The 22,559-nt window shown below is 47.0% G+C and overlaps 1 protein-coding gene across 1 annotated transcript; it reads left to right on the top strand.

Annotated features, from left to right (window-relative positions):
- Positions 1–17,157: 17,157 nt before the first annotated feature.
- MC5R (melanocortin 5 receptor) lies at positions 17,158–18,135 on the top strand. The gene has a single exon (XM_068993984.1). It carries the CDS (start codon positions 17,158–17,160, stop codon positions 18,133–18,135), a length of 978 nt encoding a protein of 325 aa, XP_068850085.1.
- The last annotated feature ends 4,424 nt before the right edge of the window (positions 18,136–22,559 follow it).

Genomic DNA, 22,559 nt, shown 5'->3' on the forward strand with positions numbered 1-22,559 from the left:
ACAGGGATGGAGGCGTGGGGGTGGGCCAGTGAGCAGTGTGTGGCTGTGAAGGGAGCTGACAGAGAGGCTTGAGGGATCCTCCTGATGGAGGTCTGGGCCACGGCACTGTATGCTGTTGATCCATTCCCCTCTTTGGCCCAGAAAGAACCAGTATGTGTTCCTCCATCATAGCATTATGCTTGGCGCAATAGGATCTGGTGTCTCATCCTCACTTGGAGTTTGCATTTGCCCTTTCAGAACCCTTAAGAATTTTCAGCCCTGGCTTCTTGCATGACTCTTGCGAAACTGACACCAAAGTGAACTGTTGTCCTTGATTTATCACCACTTAGAAAACTTACCAGTTTTGATATATAGCAAAAAATTTAAAGAGCAAAGCAGAGAATTGATACATACTCTCTTAAAAATCATTTCTTTCATGCATGGTTTTAAAAGACATTTCTTTCTGTGATTATCCAGAGTACTTGTTAAAAAACTGTTGTCTCTTAGTTTGTTACATATGTTGATTGTTCATCGTGTTAGAATAGCAGACATTTCAGCTATTAGGTAATACAGGTTACCTAATTTCTGTTCTTTCCACAATCTGTCCATCTCCACCTGTTAACCAGTTTACCAAAATGTGGTGGTCCACCATAAGTTGTTGGAGGAAATGAATAATAGCAGTTCTGACTGGTGGCTGCCATTGGCCAGCTGAGGTTTGGTGACGGTGCTGGGAGGTGGGCTTGTGAGCTCTTTAGTATTACATCAGTTCTGGAGGAAAGTGCCAGAAAGTACTGTGATAGTCTGGTATAGAATGAAAAGCTTCTCTGTTATCACTGTCTTCATGTAGTGATCTTAGTGTATTCCAAGCAAGTAATAAGACATATTTTAGCCTCCTCCTGCTCTCTCCATTCCGTGGAAAATTTGGGTGGAATAATTTGTGGTGGCAAAGCCAAGTGGAAAAGAAGGATAAAAAGGAGCAGAGAGAGCTGGGTGGGCTCTGGAGTCTGAGCTAGCTGGTGTGTGCTCGGAGGTGCTTGGAGCCTCCCCCGGAAGGTGTGGTGTCCTGGCCATTGCACTTTGCGCGTTTATGACGTTTTTGCCTTCCCTGCTCTTCCTCCCTGACATCTACTGCAGCTAGCGGTGGGAAGTGACTCTAGAAGAACTCCCATCACCAGGGTAAAAGCTGGTGGAACTTCCCACACACATCTGCAGTCTAAATATTTGGTGATTTTCCATCCAAGACATGGGAAAACTGTTAGGAGAGGGGGCTTTTGATTATCAGGCCAGTGATGTCAAGCGCTCATGGGAGTGACTGAAGGGCACTTTCAAACCTGCCATTAGGTTTATCCTCTGAGAATGGAAGTAGAAATGAGGCTCAGATACAGCCTCTGTGGAAAGAAGTAGAAATTAGGATCCGATACAGCCTCTGTGGAAAGGAGTTAGGAGGAATGGGCTGGGAACCTGGCTTGTTGTGTGTAACTAAGAGCAATCAAATGGAATTCTCTGGGCCTGGAATCTAGTAAAGCAAGGGCACCACATGGCTGGTGTTCAGGGGAAGAAACTGGCCATTTCCCACTGCACCAAAAGGAGAGTGTCCTGCAGCTGCAGCAGCCTACCAGGTGGCAACTGTGCCCTGAGGCCACCAGGCCTCCACTCCAGTGTGACTCCACAGAGAAATCTGCATCCAGGGAGAGAAGAATTGGTTAAAGGCTGTGATGACTCTTGAAAGGTAGATTATCAGTGCAGGGTTTCCTACTCACTCCTCCCCAAACTTGGAATTCTGAGAAGTACGATTGCTGTCAACATTCATGTTAATGGTGTTTCTAGAGCTTCAGAGCAAAGAGGTACAAATGAGACGGGCTTGGAGGCAGGGTGTGATACGGGTCAGCACAGGAGAGACTGCAGGAGCGTTGTTGGCTGTCCAGCTCTGCAGTCCCTTTAGCTCTTCTGGGAACTGATTTCAGCCTGTCTTAGCTCATTGTCATTGTGTTGTTTGGTAAGTCTTCAAGTATCCTTCTAATGAGAATTTGGCTTCCTGTGCAAATCTTTGTACAGGGAAGAACTGCCAGTGTAAATATTCAAGCTACTGAGCATGACTTTTATGGACTGACTTTCCGTTGTCTACCTCTGCCTGAGACCAGACCCGGGGAACGTGGCCCTGTGATCACAGTTATACCATAATGCCTGTGACACCTGCTGTCACTTTTGTCAAACAGGAAGCATGGGTGTATAATACCACTACCTCCCTGGTCGACATCAAATGCTGCACATCTGATAGGAAGCTTCTTTGTTTGCCACCCTCTGACAACATTATTCCTGATTCTTTAAAGGTAGTTGATACAGTGGCTGCTACACTCATTTATTTAGTGACAGACTTATTTCAGCAGATATACATGGGACTGGAGTTGGGTAACAGCCAGCTCTTCACCTCACATCCTCTGTTCCCGTTTCAGTTTAGTTCAGTCGCTCAGTAGTGTCCGACTCTTTTTGACTCCATGAATCGTAGCACCCCAGGCCTCCCTGTCCATCACCAACTCCCGGAGTTCACTCAGACTCACGTCCATCGAGTCAGTGATGCCATCCAGCCATCCCATCCTCTGTTGTCCCCTTTTCCTCCTGACCCCAAGCGCTCCCAGCATCAGAGTCTTTTTCAATGAGTCAACTCTTCTCATGAGGTGGCCAAAGTACCGGAGTTTCAGCTTTAGCATCATTCCTTCCAAAGTAATCCCAGGGCTGATCTTCAGAATGGACTGGTTGGATCTCCTTGCAGTCCAAGGGACTCTCCAGAGTCTTCTCCAACACCACAGTTCAAAAGCATCAATTCTTCAGCGCTCAGCTTTCTTCACAGTCCAACTCTTACATCCATACATGACCACTGGAAAAACCTTGACTAGACGGACCTTTGTTGGCAAATAAATGTCTCTGCTTTTCAACATGCAGAGGTTGGTCATAACTTTTCTTCCAAGGAGTAAGCGTCTTTAAATTTCATGGCTACAATCACCATCTGCAGTGATTTTGGAGCTCCCCAAAATAAAGTCTGACACTGTTTCCCCATCTATTTCCCATGAAGTGATGGGACCAGATGCCATGATCTTCATTTTCTGAATGTTGAGCTTTAAGCCAACTTTTCCACACTCCTTTCACTTTCATCAAGAGGCTTTTTAGTTCCTCTTCACTTTCTGCCATAAGGGTGGTGTCATCTGCATATCTGAGGTGATTGATATTTCTCCCGGCAATCTTGATTCCAGCCTGTGCTTCTTCCAGCCCAGCGTTTCTCATGATATACTCTGCATATTAGTTAAATAAGCAGGATGACAATATACAGCCTTGACATACTCCTTTTCCTATTTGGAACCAGTCTGTGTTCCATGTCCAGTTCTAACTGTTGCCTCCTGACTTGCATACAGGTTTCTCAAGAGGCAGGTCAGGTGGTCTGATATTCCCATCTCTTTCAGAATTTTCCACAGTTTATTGTGATCCACACAGTCAAAGGCTTTGGCATAGTCAATAAAGCAGAAATAGATGTTTTTCTGGGACTCTCTTGCTTTTTCCATGATCCAGTGGATGTTGGCAATTTGACCTCTGGTTCCTCTGCCTTTTCTAAAACCAGCTTGAACATCTGGAAGTTCACGGTTCACGTATTGCTGAAGCCTGGCTTGGAGAATTTTGAGCATTACTTTACTAGCGTGTGTTCCTGTTTAGCCTGAGGCATGTGTGCCTGCTTCTCACTGCACTACTAAACAGGTTTGGGGCACCCAGCAATACTCTCCCAGGCTGGCCTGGCAAGCCACAGATGGAAAACATGCATACAGTCAGCACCCATATCAAACAATGTTCCCAGCACCCCAGAAGTCCCTCTTTCTCCCTTTTAGTTGCTGCCTCCCATGGGTAACCAGTGTCTGGACTTCCAAGAGCATGGGATAGTTTTGTCTGTCTGGGGACATTTTATGAATAGAATCAAACTATGTTTTCCTTTGTATTGGCTTATTTGCTCAGCAGTATGTAGATTTCTGTTGCATATATTTGTACATGGTTGATTTTCATGACTGCATAAACCACATGTTATTTATCTAATGGATATTTGGTTCATTCTCAGTTTGGAAATACTGTTAACTCATTATTGACTGGGGGATGTTTGCAGAAACTAATGCCTGTGGCTGCCCCAAAATTAATTCTGTTATTTGACTAACACTTTATGGGTTATTGCATTCAATAGCCTGATATCCCTGTAAAGCCTTCTCCAGTATGGTTTGTGGTTTTTTTTTTCCCCACTTTGCGTATCAGAGTCAATCACTAAGGTTTTTTGTCTTTTTGTTGGTATAATAATCACATCATGTAAGTCAGAACTATATTCTGAAGAACTGTTATATTCTGAGACACCAGTATATATGTCTCTTGAATAATCAAGCAAAGTATCTGCATAAAATTCACCAAGAAATTCTTCACTGAAAATTTAACCACATGTCATTTTTGAAAATTTTCCTGGTAATAAATTTGCATTTTTAGTACAAGGTTGGAACAAAAAACTGATGGAGCAAAATGTGAATGATAATGACAATCATCAGTTGTATGATGAACCCCTGATCAATTTTGAGCCCTGAAACTTTGCATGGTGATGTTAATTGTATCACTGTCTTAAAAACTTACTGATAAGTTCTGGGTCAATAACGTTTGGGTAACAGAAGACATATTAATAAGTCTCTGGTCATTAATGTGTTAATAGTATTGCTTCAGGTATTCTAGTCTGTGAACTTTGGCGCATGGGTACTGTTCTTTGCCTCGGAGTGGAACTGGGGGGTCACTGTGCAGACGTTGTGCTCAGCTTTATTGGACTTGCCCCAGCGGGTTTTCTAAGTTCCAGTTGTCCCACTTTTTCACCAACACTCAGTAGTGTCAGTCTTTTTTATTTTATTCTGGCAGGCACATAGTGGTATGTCACTGGCTTTAGGTTTCATTTGAATGCTTCTTAATGAGATTGTGTATGGATTCATTACATATTCTAATGTATTGTCTATAGATCATAAGATAAAGTCAAGCATGTATCTGCTGATACTTTCTTAAGTTGACCTGTCTTTAATACTTAAAAATGTCTGTTTTGATAAGCTTCCCTGGTGGCTCAGATGGTAAAGAATCTGCCTGCAATACAGGAGACCCATGTTTGATTCCTGGGTCGGGAAGATCCTCTGGTGAAGGAAATGGCAACCCACTTCAATATTCTTGCCTGGAAAACTTTATGGACACAGGAGCTTGGGAAGCTACAGTCCATGGAGTCACAAAGAGTTGGACACGACTGAGCGATTGTCACTCACACCACACACTCAATGAGACTGAGCACTTTTCATATGCTTATTGACCTTTGTCCTCTTGTGAAATGTCTGTTCAAGTTTTGCCCATTTTTCTATTGGGTGGACTGTCTTTTTTGTATATTCTGGATACAAGTCATTTGTTGAATGCATTGTAAGAATATACTTGGCAAAAAGCTCTTCTTTTCTGTTTTTGAATTGTGATATATGCCTTTATATTGAACACCAGTTTCAGAGCTCATGTATTATTTCATTTTATTCATCCATTTCATAATTGTTCATTTGTCTGTTTGATGTATATTCTTTCACTCTCCAGGTTACAGGCAAGGGGCTGGAGATGCAGCACAGATTAAGGTAGACCATCACTGCTTGCATGGAGTGGACACTCAGGCCAGCTTCACAGTCCCCATGACATTCCTTGATCTCGCCCGTGGATGCTGCTTATACTTCTGCTGGTGCCTCCCCCTGACCAAACTAACCAGCAGTCCAAGTGCATGAGAGCCCATCAGTGTGATTCACACGCATCCACCTCCTGATAAGAGCAGCTGGAGCAGGAGCTAAGTGGATCTGCTCGTGTTGGAGGGTCTCATTGTAGGGGTGTGGATCGGCAATGGCTCAACACGGGGACAGTGCCACTGGCAGAAGCAGTCCTGGGAGACACCCCTTGGCAAGTGAGCCCTGGAGGTCGCCACTAACCCCACCACAGAGCCTGTATGTTCCAAGTGAAAAGCTCTGAGTTTTAATTTACTGATTACAATTTACTGATGTTCTTTACAGTTGGCATTTTTTGTTTAAGAAATCTTTGTCTACTCCAAGATCATGAAGGTGTTCTGTATTTTCACCTAGTCTTTTTTGTTTTACCTTTCACTTTTAAATCAGAAATCTTCCTGAGTTGATTTTTGCTAATAGTGTGAATTAGGATTTAGGGTATAAATTTTCTCTCAGGTTTCTGGCTGACCTAGCATCATTGATTGAGAAAAACCATCCTTATGACAGCAGTTTTCCACCTTTGTTATGTAATAGGTGATCATATATGTGTGAGTTTGTTTTTGGACTCTCTTCTGTTTCACTGATCAGTTTATATCTTTTTAATGGTCTTAATAACAGGATAGGAGTTTCCTGGTGGCACTGTGGATAAGAATCTGCCTGCCGATGCAGGGGACACAGGCCAGGAAGATTCCACATGTCACGGAGCAACTTAGCTCATGAGCCACAGCTTCTGAGCTCATGAGCTGCAACTAAGCATGGGTGCCACATTTCTAGGAGGCTGACCCTGGTGCTCAGAGGAGTTGGCTAGCCTCTGAGTTGCCTCAAGGGCACCTCCCCTAGCAAGCTTGTACTGAGTCACTTTAGTTGTAACCAACTCTTTGTGACCCCATGAACTGTACCCAACCCGCTCCTCTGTCCATGGGATTCTCCAGGGATGAATACTGGAGTGGGTTGCCATTTTCTTCTCCAGGGAATCTTCCTGACCCAGGGACCAAACCCAGATCTGCATTGTAGGCAGATTCTTTACTATCTGAGCTACCAGGAAAGCCCTAACCCTAACCCCTAGTCTCCTCAGCCTCCAGCCCAGACTCCAGCAGCATCCACCATGCAATGGTGCCTCCTGTAGGGCCCGGGGTTTGCAGTGTGCAACACAGAAGAATCCCGCTGGGCCTGACTCACACTCCCGGGGGACGTGGTGGGGCTTCCTCAGCCCTGTGCCCCTCCTACAACCCAGCACCAGGCTGTGGGCAGGACTCCCATTTGCTGAGAAAGGGCAGATCTTGAAATAGAGGATAGGACATAGATGTCTACTTTTATAGATCACCCATGAGGCGGATACTCTACTCCGGGGATGCAGAGGTTTTAACGTGAGGGAACGTTTGCTAAATATTACGCTTTTCTTTTCTTCCACTTCATCTCTATTTTCTGAAAATAGAAATTCATGTCAAGATGCTTCCTTGTTAATTGTTTCTCTCAAGGTCATTTTACTCCACTAAAGGCTCAGTCACTTCATTTCAGTGGAAAAGGGCTGTCATTTAAAAGTCCATTCACATGAATTAGAAGCTATTTATACACAGAGGTCGCTGGTGCTGTTTCTTAGAAACACAGAATTCCATTGAAAACAAATTGTTAAGAATAGCATAAACAAAACATTTGAAGGAGAAAAGGAAGATCTCAATTCATCCCATTTACCTTTTCTTTATTAGAACCGAGTTTCTTCCATAAGCAATTTTGGAGTTAGACTTCGAGAATTCTAGTGCCACCACTTCCTAGTTGTGTGACCTTGGCCTATGAGTGGATAATACTGAACCTCAGCTTCCTCACCTGTAAAATGGGGTAACAGCTGTCTTACAGATACTACACATAAGGACACACACATTATGTGCCTGACAGATAACATGCATTCAATGCACAGTTATCCCCAAATTTGACTGAGCCTAAGGAGGTGATGGAATTCCAGTTGAGCTATTTCAAATCCTGAAAGATGATGCTGTGAAAGTGCTGCACTCAATATGTCAGCAAATTTGGAAAACTCAGCAGTGGCCACAGGACTGGAAAAGATCCATTTTCATTCCGATCCCAAAAAAAGACAATGCCAAAGAATGCTCAAACTACTGCACAATTGCACTCATCTCACATGCTAGTAAAGTAATGCTCAAAATTCTCCAAGCCAGGCTTCAGCAATATGTGAACTGTGAATTTCCAGATGTTCAAGCTGGTTTTAGAAAAGGCAGAGGAACCAGAGGTCAAATTGCCAACATCCTCTGGATCATGGAAAAAGCAAGAGAGTTCCAGAAAAACATCTATTTCTGCTTTATTGACTATGCCAAAGCCTTTGACTGTGTGGATCACAATAAACTGTGGAAAATTCCGAGAGAGATGGGAATACCAGACCACCTGACCTGCCTCTTGTGAAACTTGTATGCAAGTCAGGAGGCAACAGTTAGAACTGGACATGGAACACCAGACTGGTTCCAAATAGGAAAAGGAGTACGTCAAGCTGATATTGTCATCCTGCTTATTTAACTTATATGCAGAGTACATCATGAGAAACACTGGGCTGGAAGAAGCACAAGCTGGAATCAAGATTGCCGGGAGAAATATCAATCACCTCAGATATGCAGATGACACCACCCTTATGGCAGAAAGTGAAGAGGAACTAAAAAGCCTCTTGATGAAAGTGAAAGGAGAGTGAAAAAGTTGGCTTAAAGCTCAACATTCAGAAAACGAAGATCATGGCATCTGGTCCCATCACTTCATGGGAAATAGATGGGGAAACAGTGGAAACAGTGTCAGACTTTATTTTGGGGGGCTCCAAAATCACTGCAGATGGTGATTGCAGCCATGAAATTAAAAGATGCTTACTCCTTGGAAGAAAAGTTATGACCAACCTAGATAGCATATTCAAAAGTAGAGACATTACTTTGCCATCAAAGGTCCATCTCGTCAAGGCTATGGTTTTTCCAGTGGTCATGTATGGATGTGAGAGTTGGACTGTGAAGAAAGCTGAGTGCCGAAGAATTGATGCTTTTGAACTGTGGTGTTGGAGAAGACTCTTGAGACTCCCTTGGACTGCAAGGAGATCCAACCAGTTCATTCTAAAGGAGATCAGCCCTGGGTGTTCTTTGGAAGGAATGATGCTAAAGCTGAAACTCCGGTACTTTGGCCACCTCATGTGAAGAGTTGACTCACTGGAAAAGACTCTGATGCTGGGAGCGCTTGGGGTCAGGAGGAAAAGGGGACGACAGAGGATGAGATGGCATCACTGACTCGATGGACGTGAATCTGAGTGAACTCCGGGAGTTGGTGATGGACAGGGAGGCCTGGCGTGCTGCGATTCATGAGGTCGCAAAGAGTCGGACACAACCCAGCGACTGAACTGAAGGCTGCTGCTGCTGCTGCTGCTGCTGCTGCTGCTGCTGCTGCTGCTGCTGCTGCTGCTGCTGCTAAGTTGCTCTAGTCGTGTCCAACTGTGACCCCATAGATGGCAGCCCACCAGGCTCCCCCATCCCTGGGATTCTCCAGGCAAGAACACTGAAGTGGGTTGCCATTTCCTTCTCCAATGCTTGTAAGTGAAAAGTGAAAGTGAAGTCGCTCAGTGGTGTCCGCTCTTAGCGACCGCATGGACTGCAGCCCACCAGGTTCCTCTGTCCATGGGATTTTCCAGGCAAGAGTACTGGAATGGGGTGCCATTGCCTTCTCCTGAGCCTAAGGCTAGAAGCTAATTAAAACCACAAAATCCTTCTCCCAGAAGTTCCGATTCAGGTGCCTGCAACCTGTCTATAAGAAGCTCCACGGTAAATCTGATGCTGATGGTTTGTAGATTGCTCTTTAGAAATGCTGTCGTAGATCCCAAGTTCCTTGAATAATAAGTCTTCAGCTCCTCTTGTCCACCTGACTAGACTCCCTACCCTGTGACCTCATCATATCCTATTTCTAAGGACTGTTTCTTTATATATAAAATTTTTTCATTTCCCTCCCTACATCCTAAACAAAATTTCTTTGGGTTTAGAAAGGGGATAAGGAAGAAATGTCAGCATTTTGTCTTCAGCATCCAGATTATAAACAGGAGGATTTTACTTCTGTTATTTGGCAGCTGATGTCAGACCTCATTTTCTGAAATGACTTTTCTGAGAAGGAACTTACACAATGCCAGAGATTACTATGGAACATTTAAAGAATTCATTTCTTATTAGTGGTTGAGCAGGATTCTGAAGTACTCACGACCTAGAGGGGAGACCTGTGCCAGGCAGTTCACAGTGAATCAGGAAGGTGTCAGACAGACGTCACACAGGTCAGAGGGCACAGCACCTGGTCCCAAAGGTTCCCAGTAAGAGGTGCTGGCCTGGATCTGAAAGGGTGGATAGGAGTTCAGTGGCCACAGGAGGAGAGAAGGGAGGAGTTTGGGGTAGAGGGAACCCCAAATTTCATGCTATGAAACAGCAGTCCTATTGTGAAGCCTGAAGTAGCAGGCAGGGAAGAAGCCCTTCCTGAACAAAGCTGGTGAGGCAATTACATGAACAGGAAGGCAAGATTTAAAACCTGCTGAAACGCCCTCCTAGAGCTTGTGGCTAATGTCCCAACAATCATCCAAGTGCCAGGCCGAGAATCTCGGAGAGATGTAACTAATGCCCTCTGACAGGAACACAGTGAGTTCAACCTGCTTATTAGGCTTTATACACTTCTAGAAGGAAAGGACTGTCTAATTCAGATTTCTGCTAAGATTCTTAGCTTTATACTGAATCAAAGGATGATTACTGAGTCCTTTTCAAAGGAAAAGTGCACAGGATTTGAAAAATAAGCTTCCCAAGAACTAATAGAACCTTGACTCACACACTGAATGTGAAAACCCACAGACCCCGTCCTGGCAGCCCAGACAAACCTGACATGACAAATAAAATCCCACCCTCTCCCACCCAGCCCCACGTTGAACCCGTGAACCCCAAGCTGTCCCTTTCTTGCCTGTGGACACACAGGGGTGGGTGTGGCATTTTAAGTGTCCGCGCTCTGTAAGCTGCTGGCTCAGGGCTGCCTTAGTTTTCAGGTTAGATATTCAGGGGAGTGTGGTCTGAGCATGAATCAACCAGATCACAGGATCCCGGGTGATAAATTCCGCCCAGGGATCTAAACGTCTCACCATGAGGCACTGCTGTCGACTCACAGCTCTCTCCCCTCCTGATCCTGTTTCTCTCTTCACTGCGGCTGCTTGAAGCCCTGCAGACCTTCCCTCTGCTCTTAGAATGAGGCCCAAACCTTCCAGCCAACCACAGGGCATGTTGTGACCGGCCCTCCCTCCCGTATGCTGGCCCTGGGGCTGCGGATCACCCCTCAAGTAGCAGCTCGCCCCGCCCCCTCCCTCAGTGCCCTCCTCCACCCCTTGGCTTCGCGTTCTCCCTGCTCCTCTCCCATGGCCTCTGCAGTCCTGTTGCACCCGAGTTTCTGCCTATGGCATGTGACTGAGTCAGAAGAAGACACCAGACTCTGTATGATGCATACATGTGGTGAAAAGCCTGGATTTGGGTCCTGCTTTCATCAATAGCTATGTCACAGTCTCCTTTGAGCCTAGGTTTTCTTGTATGGAAGGCAGTGCTAAAGATTTTGATTTCATATGTTGCTGGAGGATTTGCTGAGATTCTAGACCCATGAACCAGTCACAGGCATTGTAGGCTCTCAACAAATGTTCACAGGAGATTTGGTGCTTGCTTCCTTAGGAGAAGGAAATGGCAACCCACTCCAGTATCCTTGCTTGGAGAATCCCATGGACGGAGGAGCCTGGTAGGCTACAGTCCACGGGGTTGCAAAGAGTCGGACATGACTGAGTGACTTTTTACTTTACTTTTTTACTTACTTTACTAGGACTCCACTGTCTAGTGCTCATACCTAGTGTACAGGGCTTTGTGTGTATTTATAAACCTGGACTTTGGAGCAAGAAGATCTGGGCTCAACAGCTGGTGGCATCACTTCTCAGCCCAGCAGTGCCAGAAAATCCACTCAGCTTCTCAGAGCCTCTGAGTCCACATCTGCAGAGAGGGTGACACAGAAACTGTTTCCCAGGGCTTCTGGGAGAATCAGGTGAGTTGATATATGAAAATGTTTTACACACCTTGGAGTTAAAAAGAAATCTGTAACCCAGCTTCTGTGAATACATGATGCTCTCTCCTGTGTCTCACCCAGGTAAGGTTTGCCTCTATGGTTGGACCCACAATGGTGTCTCAGCACAGAGATGGCATGTAGAAGAGTCTGCTGAAAATCAAACCCACAATGAGCTATCCCTTCACACCTGTTAGGATGACTGTCATCAAAAAGACAGGAGATAAATGCTGGCAAGAGTGTGGAGTTAAGGAACCCTTTGTTCACGCTTGGTGGGAATATAAATTGATGTAGCCACTGGGGAAAACAATGGAGATTCCTCAAAATATTGAAAAATAGAACTACCATATGACCCAGCTTTCGAACTATGGTGCTGGAGAAGCCTCCTGAGAGTCCCTTGGACTGCAAGGATATCAAATCAGTCAATCCTAAAGGAAGTCAACCCTGAATATTCACTGGAAGGACTGTTGCTGAAGCTGAAGCTCCAATACTTTGGCCACCTGATGCCAAGAGCCAATTCATTGGAAAAGACTGTAATGCTGGGAAAGATTGAAGGCATGAGGAGAAGGGGGAAACAGAGGATGAGATGGTTGGATGGCATCATGGATGGATGGACAGGAATCTGAGCAAACTCTGGGAGACAGTGAAGAACAGGAAGCCTGACATGCTGCAGTCCATGCAATCATAAAGAATCAGACACAACTTAGCAATTGAACAACAGCTCCTGGATATTTATCCAAAAGAGATGAAATCAGTGTCACGTAGAGACATCTGCATCCCCATGTTCAGTGCAGCATCACCCACAATAGCAAAAACGTGCAAACAACCTGTGTTCATCGACAGATAAATGGAGAAAGAAAAATATTCCTCACACAGTGGAATAATATTCAGCCTTAATAATGAGATTTTGCCTTTTGTGACAACATGGATGGACTTGGAGGGTATTATACTAAGTAAAATAAGTCAGAGAAAGAAAAACGCTATATGATCTCACTGATAAGGGGAAGCTAACAAAGCCAAAGTCATAGTAGCATCAGTTGGTGGGTTCCAGGGGAAGGGGGTGGGGGAAACAGGAATGCTGGTCAGAGTACAAACCTCTAGATGTAAGAAGAATAAATTCTGGTGACTGTCGTTAACAACACTGTACTGTATACTTGAAAGTTGTCAAGAGAGTAAGATCTTCAGTGTTATCAAAAGGTAATTAAATGACTCACTTCAGTCATGTCTGACTCTGTGCGACCCCATAGATGGCAGCCCACCAGGCTCCCCCGTCCCTAAGATTCTCCAGGCAAGAACACTAGAGTGGGTTGCCATTACCTTCTCCAGTGAAAAATGAAAGTGAAGTTGCTCAGTCCGACTTAGCAACCCCATGGACTGCAGCCCACCAGGCTGCTCCGTCCATGGGATTTTCCAGGCAAGAGTACTGGAGAGGGGTGCCATTGAAATGACTTGATAGATGTGTTAATACTTTACTATGGTCATCATTTTGCAATATCTACATGTATCAAATCATTACCTTGTATGTTTTAAGTTTACATAAGTCATGTGACAGTAATAGTTCAGTAAAGCTGGGGAAGCAAAGACTGATGCTGTGAGCCATGAACATGGACGCGTGCTGCCCAGATTCCTTCAAGGGAGGCCGTGCTGCCCAGCTGCAGGGGTGGTCAACAGCCTGTGCTGTGTCGTTCCCTCCATTGTGCCTGCCAGACCTCACACCTCCCCAGGGCGGGGGAAGGGTTCTGGTGACCCCTCCAGGCAGAGCAGAGAGGCTGTCTCACTCACCTCTCAGAGCTCTGAGTAGGGTTGACTGAGCTGTGGGCCTGCTCTGTTGCCCAGCTGCCCCACCGCTCCCCTCCCATTCCCCCAGGTTCTGAGCGCAGGTGCTTCCTGATGGACCCTGTGGAGTAAACCCCCTGAGTCGGCATCTGGGAACCAGCTGTGCTGCAGGGCATCCAGCAGGTCCCACCCTTGGGCCTCATGGACCACCGAAGCGTCTCCCCTGTGCCTTTGAATTGACAGTTGTTGCATCGTCCCTGCTTGGGCAACAAAACAGAAGAACACAGGATCCTTCACAGAGGAGGGGCCCTCCAGGTGCAGTTGGTGCTCTCGGGGTGCCCTGTGTGTGGTGTATATGCTGTTATGAGGGAGGAGCCAGGAGGCAGGAGCTTAGTCTACATTCTCTCAGCCCTGTTGGCATTGATGGGATCTCTCTCCTGCAATAAAATGATAAATCCCACCTCATTCAAACTGGCTCAGATAGGAAATAATTGAAATCTGTCCCCAGTTTACTTAACCAAGCCAGGGTAACCTGAATACTGAAACCTGATAAAGACAGAACAAAACAAGAGCGCTGCACACCAAATTTAGCAGCACTAAAACAGTAGGAAACCAGTGACCACCGGGGCTGGTGCAGAGTGAGCCCCATGACTACAAGGGCCCCTCTGGTGGCATTTTCATGCCCAGTCAATCTGAGCCCAACTGTGCTCCTTTCCAGCGCTGGGACTTTGGGTTTGCTGCTTTGTGAAATGGGGTGATGGGCGGACCCACTTTCTAAGGCTCCTGTTATGATGAAGGTAATTCATGTATATGTATTATTTGCTCAGTCGTGTCTGACCCATTGTCACCCATGGACAGAGGAGCCTGGCAGGCTACAGTCCATGGGATTTTCCAGGCAAGAATACTGAAGTGGTTGCCATTTCCTTCTCCAGGGCATCTTCCCATCCCAGGGATCAAACCCACATCTCCTGTGTCTCCGGCATTGCAGGCAGATTCTTTACCCCCTGAGACATGGGGGAAGCCAATTCATGTACAGCACACACAAAGTCACCAGCATGCAAGCTGGGAGGGCTGCACCTATGGCAGCTGTGCTGTGTCATCTGGATGGTTCATGATCTTTAACAGAAGTCTCCACTTTTACCACTTTACTGGGAGGCCAGAATCTTCTGTAGAGCCCAAGCTGATCGAACATGAGAAAAAAGTAAGGGAGGCTTGAATCATCCATTTTCTGTCAACCGTCCCTTTGTGTGTACACAGCACCATTCTTACCATTCCATCCTGCAACCCTTGGCACAGCCCCAGGACACCAGTGTGTTGGCTCCAACGACTCGGTTGGAAAGGCCATCTGGTCACATCTTTGACAGCAAAGCAGCCCTGGGTATTTCTACCAGGCCTGGTCCAGCAGGACTGCAGGTCAGCGTTCTAAGTCCCAGAGAAACAGGAGATCCAGAAGTTCTTGCCCAAGTCCAGGATGTTTGGCCAAAGGAAAGTCTCTTTTCCCTTTTTACTTGAGTAACAAAGAGGATGAGATGGTTGGATGGTGTCACCAATGCAACGGACATGAACTTGGGCAAACTTCAGGATATGGTGAGGAACAGGGAAGCCTGGTGTGCTGCAGTCCATGGGGTCGTGAAGAGTCAGACACAACTTGGTGACTGAACAACAACAAAATTACATTTGTTGTCTTGGACCTGACCTGGCAGAGTCCTTGCAGAAGGGCTAATCTTGGTCCCACAAGGGGTGGATCAGGCTCACAGCTGAGGGTCACCATGGTCAGTTCCAGAGAACAGCCATCAGGGGACCAGTGACTGGTGTCCTGGGCTGTCACAGGATCCCATAGTATTTCCATAGTTCAAAGAGGAAGAAACAAGGAGCAGAGTCAAAAAGAACAACCTGCTGGAGAACACATTTGAACACACTTTGGGGGAAGGATTTTCCACAAACAGAAGGTGCAGGTGTCGGCCAGGAGAGGACAGGCCCTGCTCTGACCACTAGGTGGTACCTCAGGCCGTGACTGGAGAGCGGGGACAGAAGGGGCGGCGGCGGGCAGGAGGCGGTCCTGCGAAGCTGCATAAAGGATGAGCTGCATAAAGGATGAGCAGGGAGGCTGCAGCGCCTCTGCCACCCAGTCCTCATCCTGCGGGGATGGCACTTCCCCCTGGTGCCCAGGCTGAGCCCCGGTCCCGGTCCCGAGTGCAGCCTCACGGCTGCTGTGCAAGAGGAGCCGCGCCAAGGAGACAGGGGAGACGGGTAAATAGCCACGCTTTCTATTTGCTTCAAGTTGGCTTGAATGGATGCAAACCGTGCCTGACCTGCATGTGGAGAAGAGCTGGCTGGGGACTCAAATGTCAATGTGGTGGCCGTTATTCCTGAAACCGAACTAGGCAAATAATACACAGTGACTCTTGACGATGGAGGTGATGACAGAAATTGTGACTCTCTCCTAGATATGCTCCGAGTTTGAGGGCAAAGAGAGTTTTGAATATAAATTGCAGGAGAGGAATCGGGCAACAGAGGAGGAAAGTATCTTGCTCTGCTGCTGCTGCTGCTGCATTGCTTCAGTGGTGTCCGACTCTGTGCGACCCCATAGACAGCAGCCCACCAGGCTCCTCCGTCCCTGGGATTCTCCAGGCAAGAACACTGGAGTGGGTTGCCATTTCCTTCTCCAATGCATGAAAGTGAAAAGTGATAGTGAAGTCACTCAGGTGTTCGACTCTTCGCGACCCCAGGGACTGCAGCCTATCAGGCTCCTCCACCCATGGGATTTTCCAGGCAAGAATACTGGAGTAGGTCACCATTGCCTTCTCCAATCTTGCTCTAGTTCTTGGTAAATCTAAATGCCTCATTTCTCTGTACTTCGTTTCTGCAGAACTTATACAACTGTCTGTTAATCTGACTCCATGGAATTTCAAACACAGAAATTAGGGAAATTTTAATTCAGGGCTTCAGTTTTAGTGTGTATATGAAACCTAAACTTATGACTTGAAGACAAGTAACTTTTATTTGTGATTATGCTCAAGTTAGTTGATCACCTTGGTTACGATCTTAGTGACAACTGTAGGGATGAATCCTTGGGGCTTCAGGATGAACAGGAGGTACCTGTCTGCCTCTCTTGAGACCTGCAGGTCCTTCTGGACTCAGAGGCCACTCAGGAAATGTGGGGCAGTCACCATGTGTGTGGAACCAGGAGACTGGAGAAGTTCTGCAGGTTGTGAGCTGTGGCACTTTTGAGAGTAAGCACGGGCAACCAAGATGACAAGAACAAGACTGAAAGTGTCTTGTGCATGCTGAGGTGTCTGATGACTCTGCTAGGAGGTCTGTGGAAGGAGGGGAGAAGGGCAGAGGGGGCTTCACATTAGAGGGACTCTTCCAGGATCCAGGATCAAGGACCCAGGCACACAGGGCACTTTGCTTATGGTGTGGTTGCTCTCCACATGCATGTACTTCTGTAGACTGTTAAGCCCTCTGGATCACGAATTAAAACCTGTTTTACAGTGATCTGCTGCTCAGAAGAGGAGCGATGAACTCCTCATTCCACCTGCACTTCTTGGATCTTGGGCTGAATGCCACGGAAGGCAACCTCTCAGGACTGAGTGTGAGGAACGCGTCCTCACCATGTGAGGACATGGGCATCGCGGTGGAGGTGTTCCTGGCCCTGGGCCTCATCAGCCTGCTGGAGAACATCCTGGTCATCGGGGCCATTGTGAGGAATCGGAACCTGCACATCCCCATGTACTTCTTCGTGGGCAGTTTGGCGGTGGCCGACATGTTGGTGAGCTTGTCCAACTTCTGGGAAACCATCACCATCTACCTGCTCACCAACAAGCACCTGGTGATGGCCGATGCCTCCGTGCGGCACCTGGACAACATGTTCGACTCCATGATCTGCATCTCCGTGGTGGCCTCCATGTGCAGCCTGCTGGCCATCGCTGTGGACCGCTATGTCACCATCTTCTGCGCCCTGCGCTACCAGCGCATCATGACGGGGCGGCGCTCGGGGGCCATCATCGCCGGCATCTGGGCCTTCTGCACCAGCTGTGGCACGGTCTTCATCATATACTACGAGTCCACATACGTGGTCGTCTGCCTCATCGCCATGTTCCTCACCATGCTGCTCCTCATGGCGTCTCTGTACACCCACATGTTCCTTCTGGCTCGAACCCATGTCCGGCGCATTGCCGCCCTGCCTGGGCACAGCTCTGTGCGGCAGAGGACTGGTGTGAAGGGCGCCATCACCCTGGCCATGCTGCTGGGCGTCTTCATCGTCTGCTGGGCCCCCTTCTTCCTCCACCTCATCCTGATGATTTCGTGTCCTCAGAACCTCTACTGCTCTTGCTTCATGTCTCACTTCAACATGTACCTCATCCTCATCATGTGTAACTCTGTGATTGACCCTCTGATATACGCCTTCCGCAGCCAAGAGATGCGGAAGACCTTTAAGGAGATTGTTTGTTTTCAGGGCTTCAGAACACCCTGTAGGTTCCCGAGCAGGTACTAAACTAAAAGTCCTTCTCTCTGCAGCTCTTCTCTCTTTGATCGCCCTTATGCCAAGGTGGGTTAGGAGGAGTCAGAACTGGAAATTACACCATACATTCCCTTCATCTTTTCTCCCCCTTGAATCTGTGTCTAAGAGGCAGCTTTTCCCTGATCGGCAGTCACTGGGTCAAAGGTGCACGTGCCGCTTCTCTGCCTTGAGAACGCCCGTGACAGTTTCTTACAGCCTGCTTTCCTCCTGCACTTTCTGCTGTCCCCACCCACTTCTGGGGTCCCCGGCACCCTCCATCTCCTGCGTGTGTGCTCAGGGGAGGTGACACTCCATGAGCAAGTCTAAGCATGATGAGCATGGCTGGACCTGGGAGAAAAGCTGTGAACACACTACGGTGCATGATCACTTTCTGTCCCAGAAGCAGTTCCCTAACTTTCTGTGATGCCCCTGGGAGTTCGGCGTGCTTTTTGGGGCAGAGTAGAGCGATTAGATTGTTTCCATGTGAAAATTTCTGTCTATTTGCTGTGGGAATTTTCCACAGCTCTCCTTTCCTGAACTCCTGGTTTCATGGCTTTTGTCCATGATTATACAGGGATGACATTTCTTTAATTATATTTCTGTCAGTCATGTTTTTGCACTAATCTGGACAGAAAACCTCTTGCCACAAACTTTCCCTTACATGGCATGAACATCTTTGTGACTCTTTCTTACTGTCTTATTCTGACTCGGTCCGGAATTTCCAAGTGAGTGTTTTGGGGGCATGGGAGGCCCCGAGGTACCTGCCATGAACACACCCCGCAGGCAAGCTCTTTGATCTTCTCTGACGGGGTCTGTCTTGGAGTCTGAAGCCCCGTCCCTGTACCATCTGCAGTTTGCAGTCTGACTCCAGAAGTCCAGGTGCCCAGCGCTAGCCCCGCTAAGTCAAATCTTTTCCAGTGCAGAATGGACTAGGAAAGTGGAGTTCAGTCCTAACTCTGCCCCTAATCATATCAATTCAGGTTGCATCTGTGCTGACCCCACAGGGCAAGCATGAGAAAGCGTGAGAACACTTGAAACTTGGAAAGCACCCTAGAGATTGTCTATTTTAAAGGAAGGTTGCAGATGGGTGGTGCTAGGAGAGGATGCAGAGGGCTGTCAAAGCAGTGGTCTGGAAGCCAGGAGGCCTGCCTGGCCACAGAGCAGGTGTGGGCCTTGGGCATGGCTCCAACCTCTGTGTCCCAGGGCTCTCATCTGAAGGGCTTGGTTCTTATGGCTCTGAATTCCATTCTCTTGTCTTTGATGTTAATAGCTTCTCTTTTGTTGTGGATATTCATGTCTAGACTGTCCCCAGTGAAGGAATATATGTAAACAAGCAGTGGCCCACTAGGGTCACAGAGTGGTGAGTGTGAGGGTCTGTTGACCAGAAGACCTCCCTGGGCGCCATGCACAAGCACAACCTATAGACACGACCCCCACTCAGCAGCTCAGAGTCCTGAGAAAAATGGTGCCAGCTCAAGTAGGAAAGTGCATAAAACATATAAATCTTCTAGAAAGGGCAAATTAGCAGGTTGTTGACCGTTGAGGTTTAAGGAGGCAACTAACCCTTCAAATGCATCCTGTCCTTTTAGCTGACATTCCCATGTATACCACGGGCATGAGTGAGCTCCATATGACTGTTCTGGGAACCACCAGTGCAAGTTATGTGGGTCGTGTCAGGATCCCCGGCTCCAGGAACACGGGCTTCTCGCTGCCCGACTCGCCTCGGGGGCCCTGTTGCCACAGCAGTTTCTGGTGCTCGGCTGTTGTTTGTCGTTGTTGCTAACCACATGTGTACTTAGCCTGCTGCCCGCCAGCACTCTCAGAGTGCTAACTGAGGTCACCAGGGCCACGATCCTATAGGCAGATCACACTTCAGCCCTCGTGGTTTGCCCTGTGGCTCTGCTGGGAACTCACTCTCATCAGGCTGACTCACTGTTCTAGGTGGATACTGGCTGCAGACAAGGTCTGACCTTCTCTACAAACGTCCTTGAGGAAATGCTCAAAGGTCTTGTAATCTCTGTATAAGTAGTGCAGAAATAGCCAAGTGTTCTGACGAGTCTTCACTTGGAAGAATTAACCGGAATGCAGAGACTCAGTAAATATCTGTAAATGAGCCTGGAATCCCAGCCCACAGCCCCCAGACCAAAAAATATCCACAGAACTGTTGTACGCTATTGTATATTAACTATTTCTGCTTTTGTAGCAACTTTATTTGACGTAAAAATGTGTTCAAAAAAAGGTTAATAAAACGGAAGGACCAGACCACCCGTTTTAACTGGCCATTCTGACCTCTGATAATCAGAGGGTCTTGGGTCTTCTATCTGTCAGCAGCTGCTGCAAAATGAGGAGGGATGTTCACTGGTGAGGTGTGATGGTGTTTCCCTGATGGTATTTATCGCCTATAGGATGGTCATTTATCAGTTCAAAATGATTTAACTCCTGGTAATAAAATTGTACATGTGACATTATATCCTGTCCAGAATTCTGTCTTTCAGGAAGTATTTTGGTGTTATTATCTGTTCTAAGTAGGAGGGTAGAGAAAGTGCCATTCAGGGATCTCTGCCATTACAGTTTGGGGGGCATGAATTATTTCAAGACTTGTAGAAGCAGTGTCCAAAGCCCAAGGTGCTACCTACAACTGAATGTGAATTCAGGAGGCACGGATTGTGTGTGCTGTGGAACGAGGGCTGTGGCTGAGTTCTCACAGGTGGGTGGCTGGTGTGTGTTGAGATTTCCAGGGAGGGAATAACTCTAAAACGCTAGGTAGTCTCTACATCGGGCCCAGATGTCGCTCCTCTTGAGATGGAGACCAATAAACTGAAAGGCCACCTTATCCGATATTTTTCCCAGTGTAATGAAGGTGGAAGAGGGCTACACAGACATGAGCCCCTCCCAGGTGCAGTGAGTGGGAGACTCAGCCTCACCTGCCCAGGGCTCAGTGGTAGCCTGTGGCCAGTGCAGCCCCGCTGTTCAGGACCCACCTTGGCTTGTTTATTTCCCAGGCTTGCTGTACATCTCTCCTTTTTGCCCCCAAGACTTGTTCTTGCTCTCATCTTAAATATGTATGCTTGAGTCTATCCAACTCAGAGGGAGTCATGCCTTTAGTTTCTTTCTCCTGAGCCATTTTGCCCTGCTGAAAGACTTACTGGATCTTTCTGATAAACTCTGAGGACTTTACACTGACAGCTTCCTTGGAACCACTCAGAGGATTTGTGATGGTGGTGAAAGCCACCCCCTTGATTTAATCCTGTGCCACATCTGAGATTTAACTGATTTACTTATTCAACTTGCTTACTTTTACTTATTGAGTCTAAAAAGCTGTATCTCCCCACTCTCAAGCCCTGACTTCGGATTCTCCTGAAAAAAATTTTTTTAAAGATGGTTTTAGATGCATCATTGATGAATCATATTTGTTTATTTATACCCATGTGGTAAAATACACATGAGATAAAACCTATCATCCTAACTATTTTCAGGCCGGCAGTTACAGGGTGTTAGGTGCATTTTCATTGTTGTGCTCTCATCTGGAGTCCCTTTCACTCCTGCTGGTATTCAGGTCACTGTCTGTGTAGCTCATCTCCTTGGAGGATCTCATCAAATACAGCCAACTGTAGCCAGTGCACATGACCCCTATTCCCACATGTCCTGCCTGACTGTGTAGATCATCCATCAGCCAAGCTCTCTGCCCCCACATAATAGGCACTGTCCTCCATGCTCTCTGAGCACCCTTTTTGGTTTTGATACAGCCACTTTGAAGTAACAATTTCCATACTTATCTGGTGGGGCTGGAGCAGGAACTGAGATTTCACCTTTTAAATAACCTCTTAGATGCTGTTGGTCAAAGACTCCCATTTAGAGAACCAAGGTTATTCTGCAGAAAAAACAACTCCCAAGTCTCAGCATCTTAACAAAGGTTTAGTTTTCATCATGTTATGTATTGAGCACAAATTAGCAAGGAGTCTCCTAGTTACTTGGGACACAGGACGATAGAAGCCCCATCCTGACACACAGATGTGAGTTCCTCTTTCTGCTCACACGTTCACCATCTGTGACCCAACATCAAAGTGAGCTGGAGAAATCAACCCTACTATGGCCCTGGAAGGGGTGAGCTGAACGGGGGTAAGCAGTACCTCTCACAAAGCCAGGAGTGTGGCTGGTCAGTGCCTTGTCCTCGAGAAGCTGACAGGCCAAGAACCACTCTAACAGGCACTTGCAAGGGCAAGTGCACTCTGTGTAACTACAAATGAACTTGTGTAGCACAAAGTTGCTGTGATGTATAACAGGAAACATGTATCTGTTTTTTTGTCACCATTCGTGGCACAGGGCTCTCGGAACTCTCGGAATTTACTAAGCCTTGAGATCAATTAATGTGTCTTTTGTTATGTTGATGAGGGGTGTGCTGCAATTCATGGGGTCCA

This window comes from Capricornis sumatraensis, chromosome 21 (assembly GCF_032405125.1).
Source record: "Capricornis sumatraensis isolate serow.1 chromosome 21, serow.2, whole genome shotgun sequence".
Lineage (NCBI taxonomy): Eukaryota > Metazoa > Chordata > Mammalia > Artiodactyla > Bovidae > Capricornis > Capricornis sumatraensis.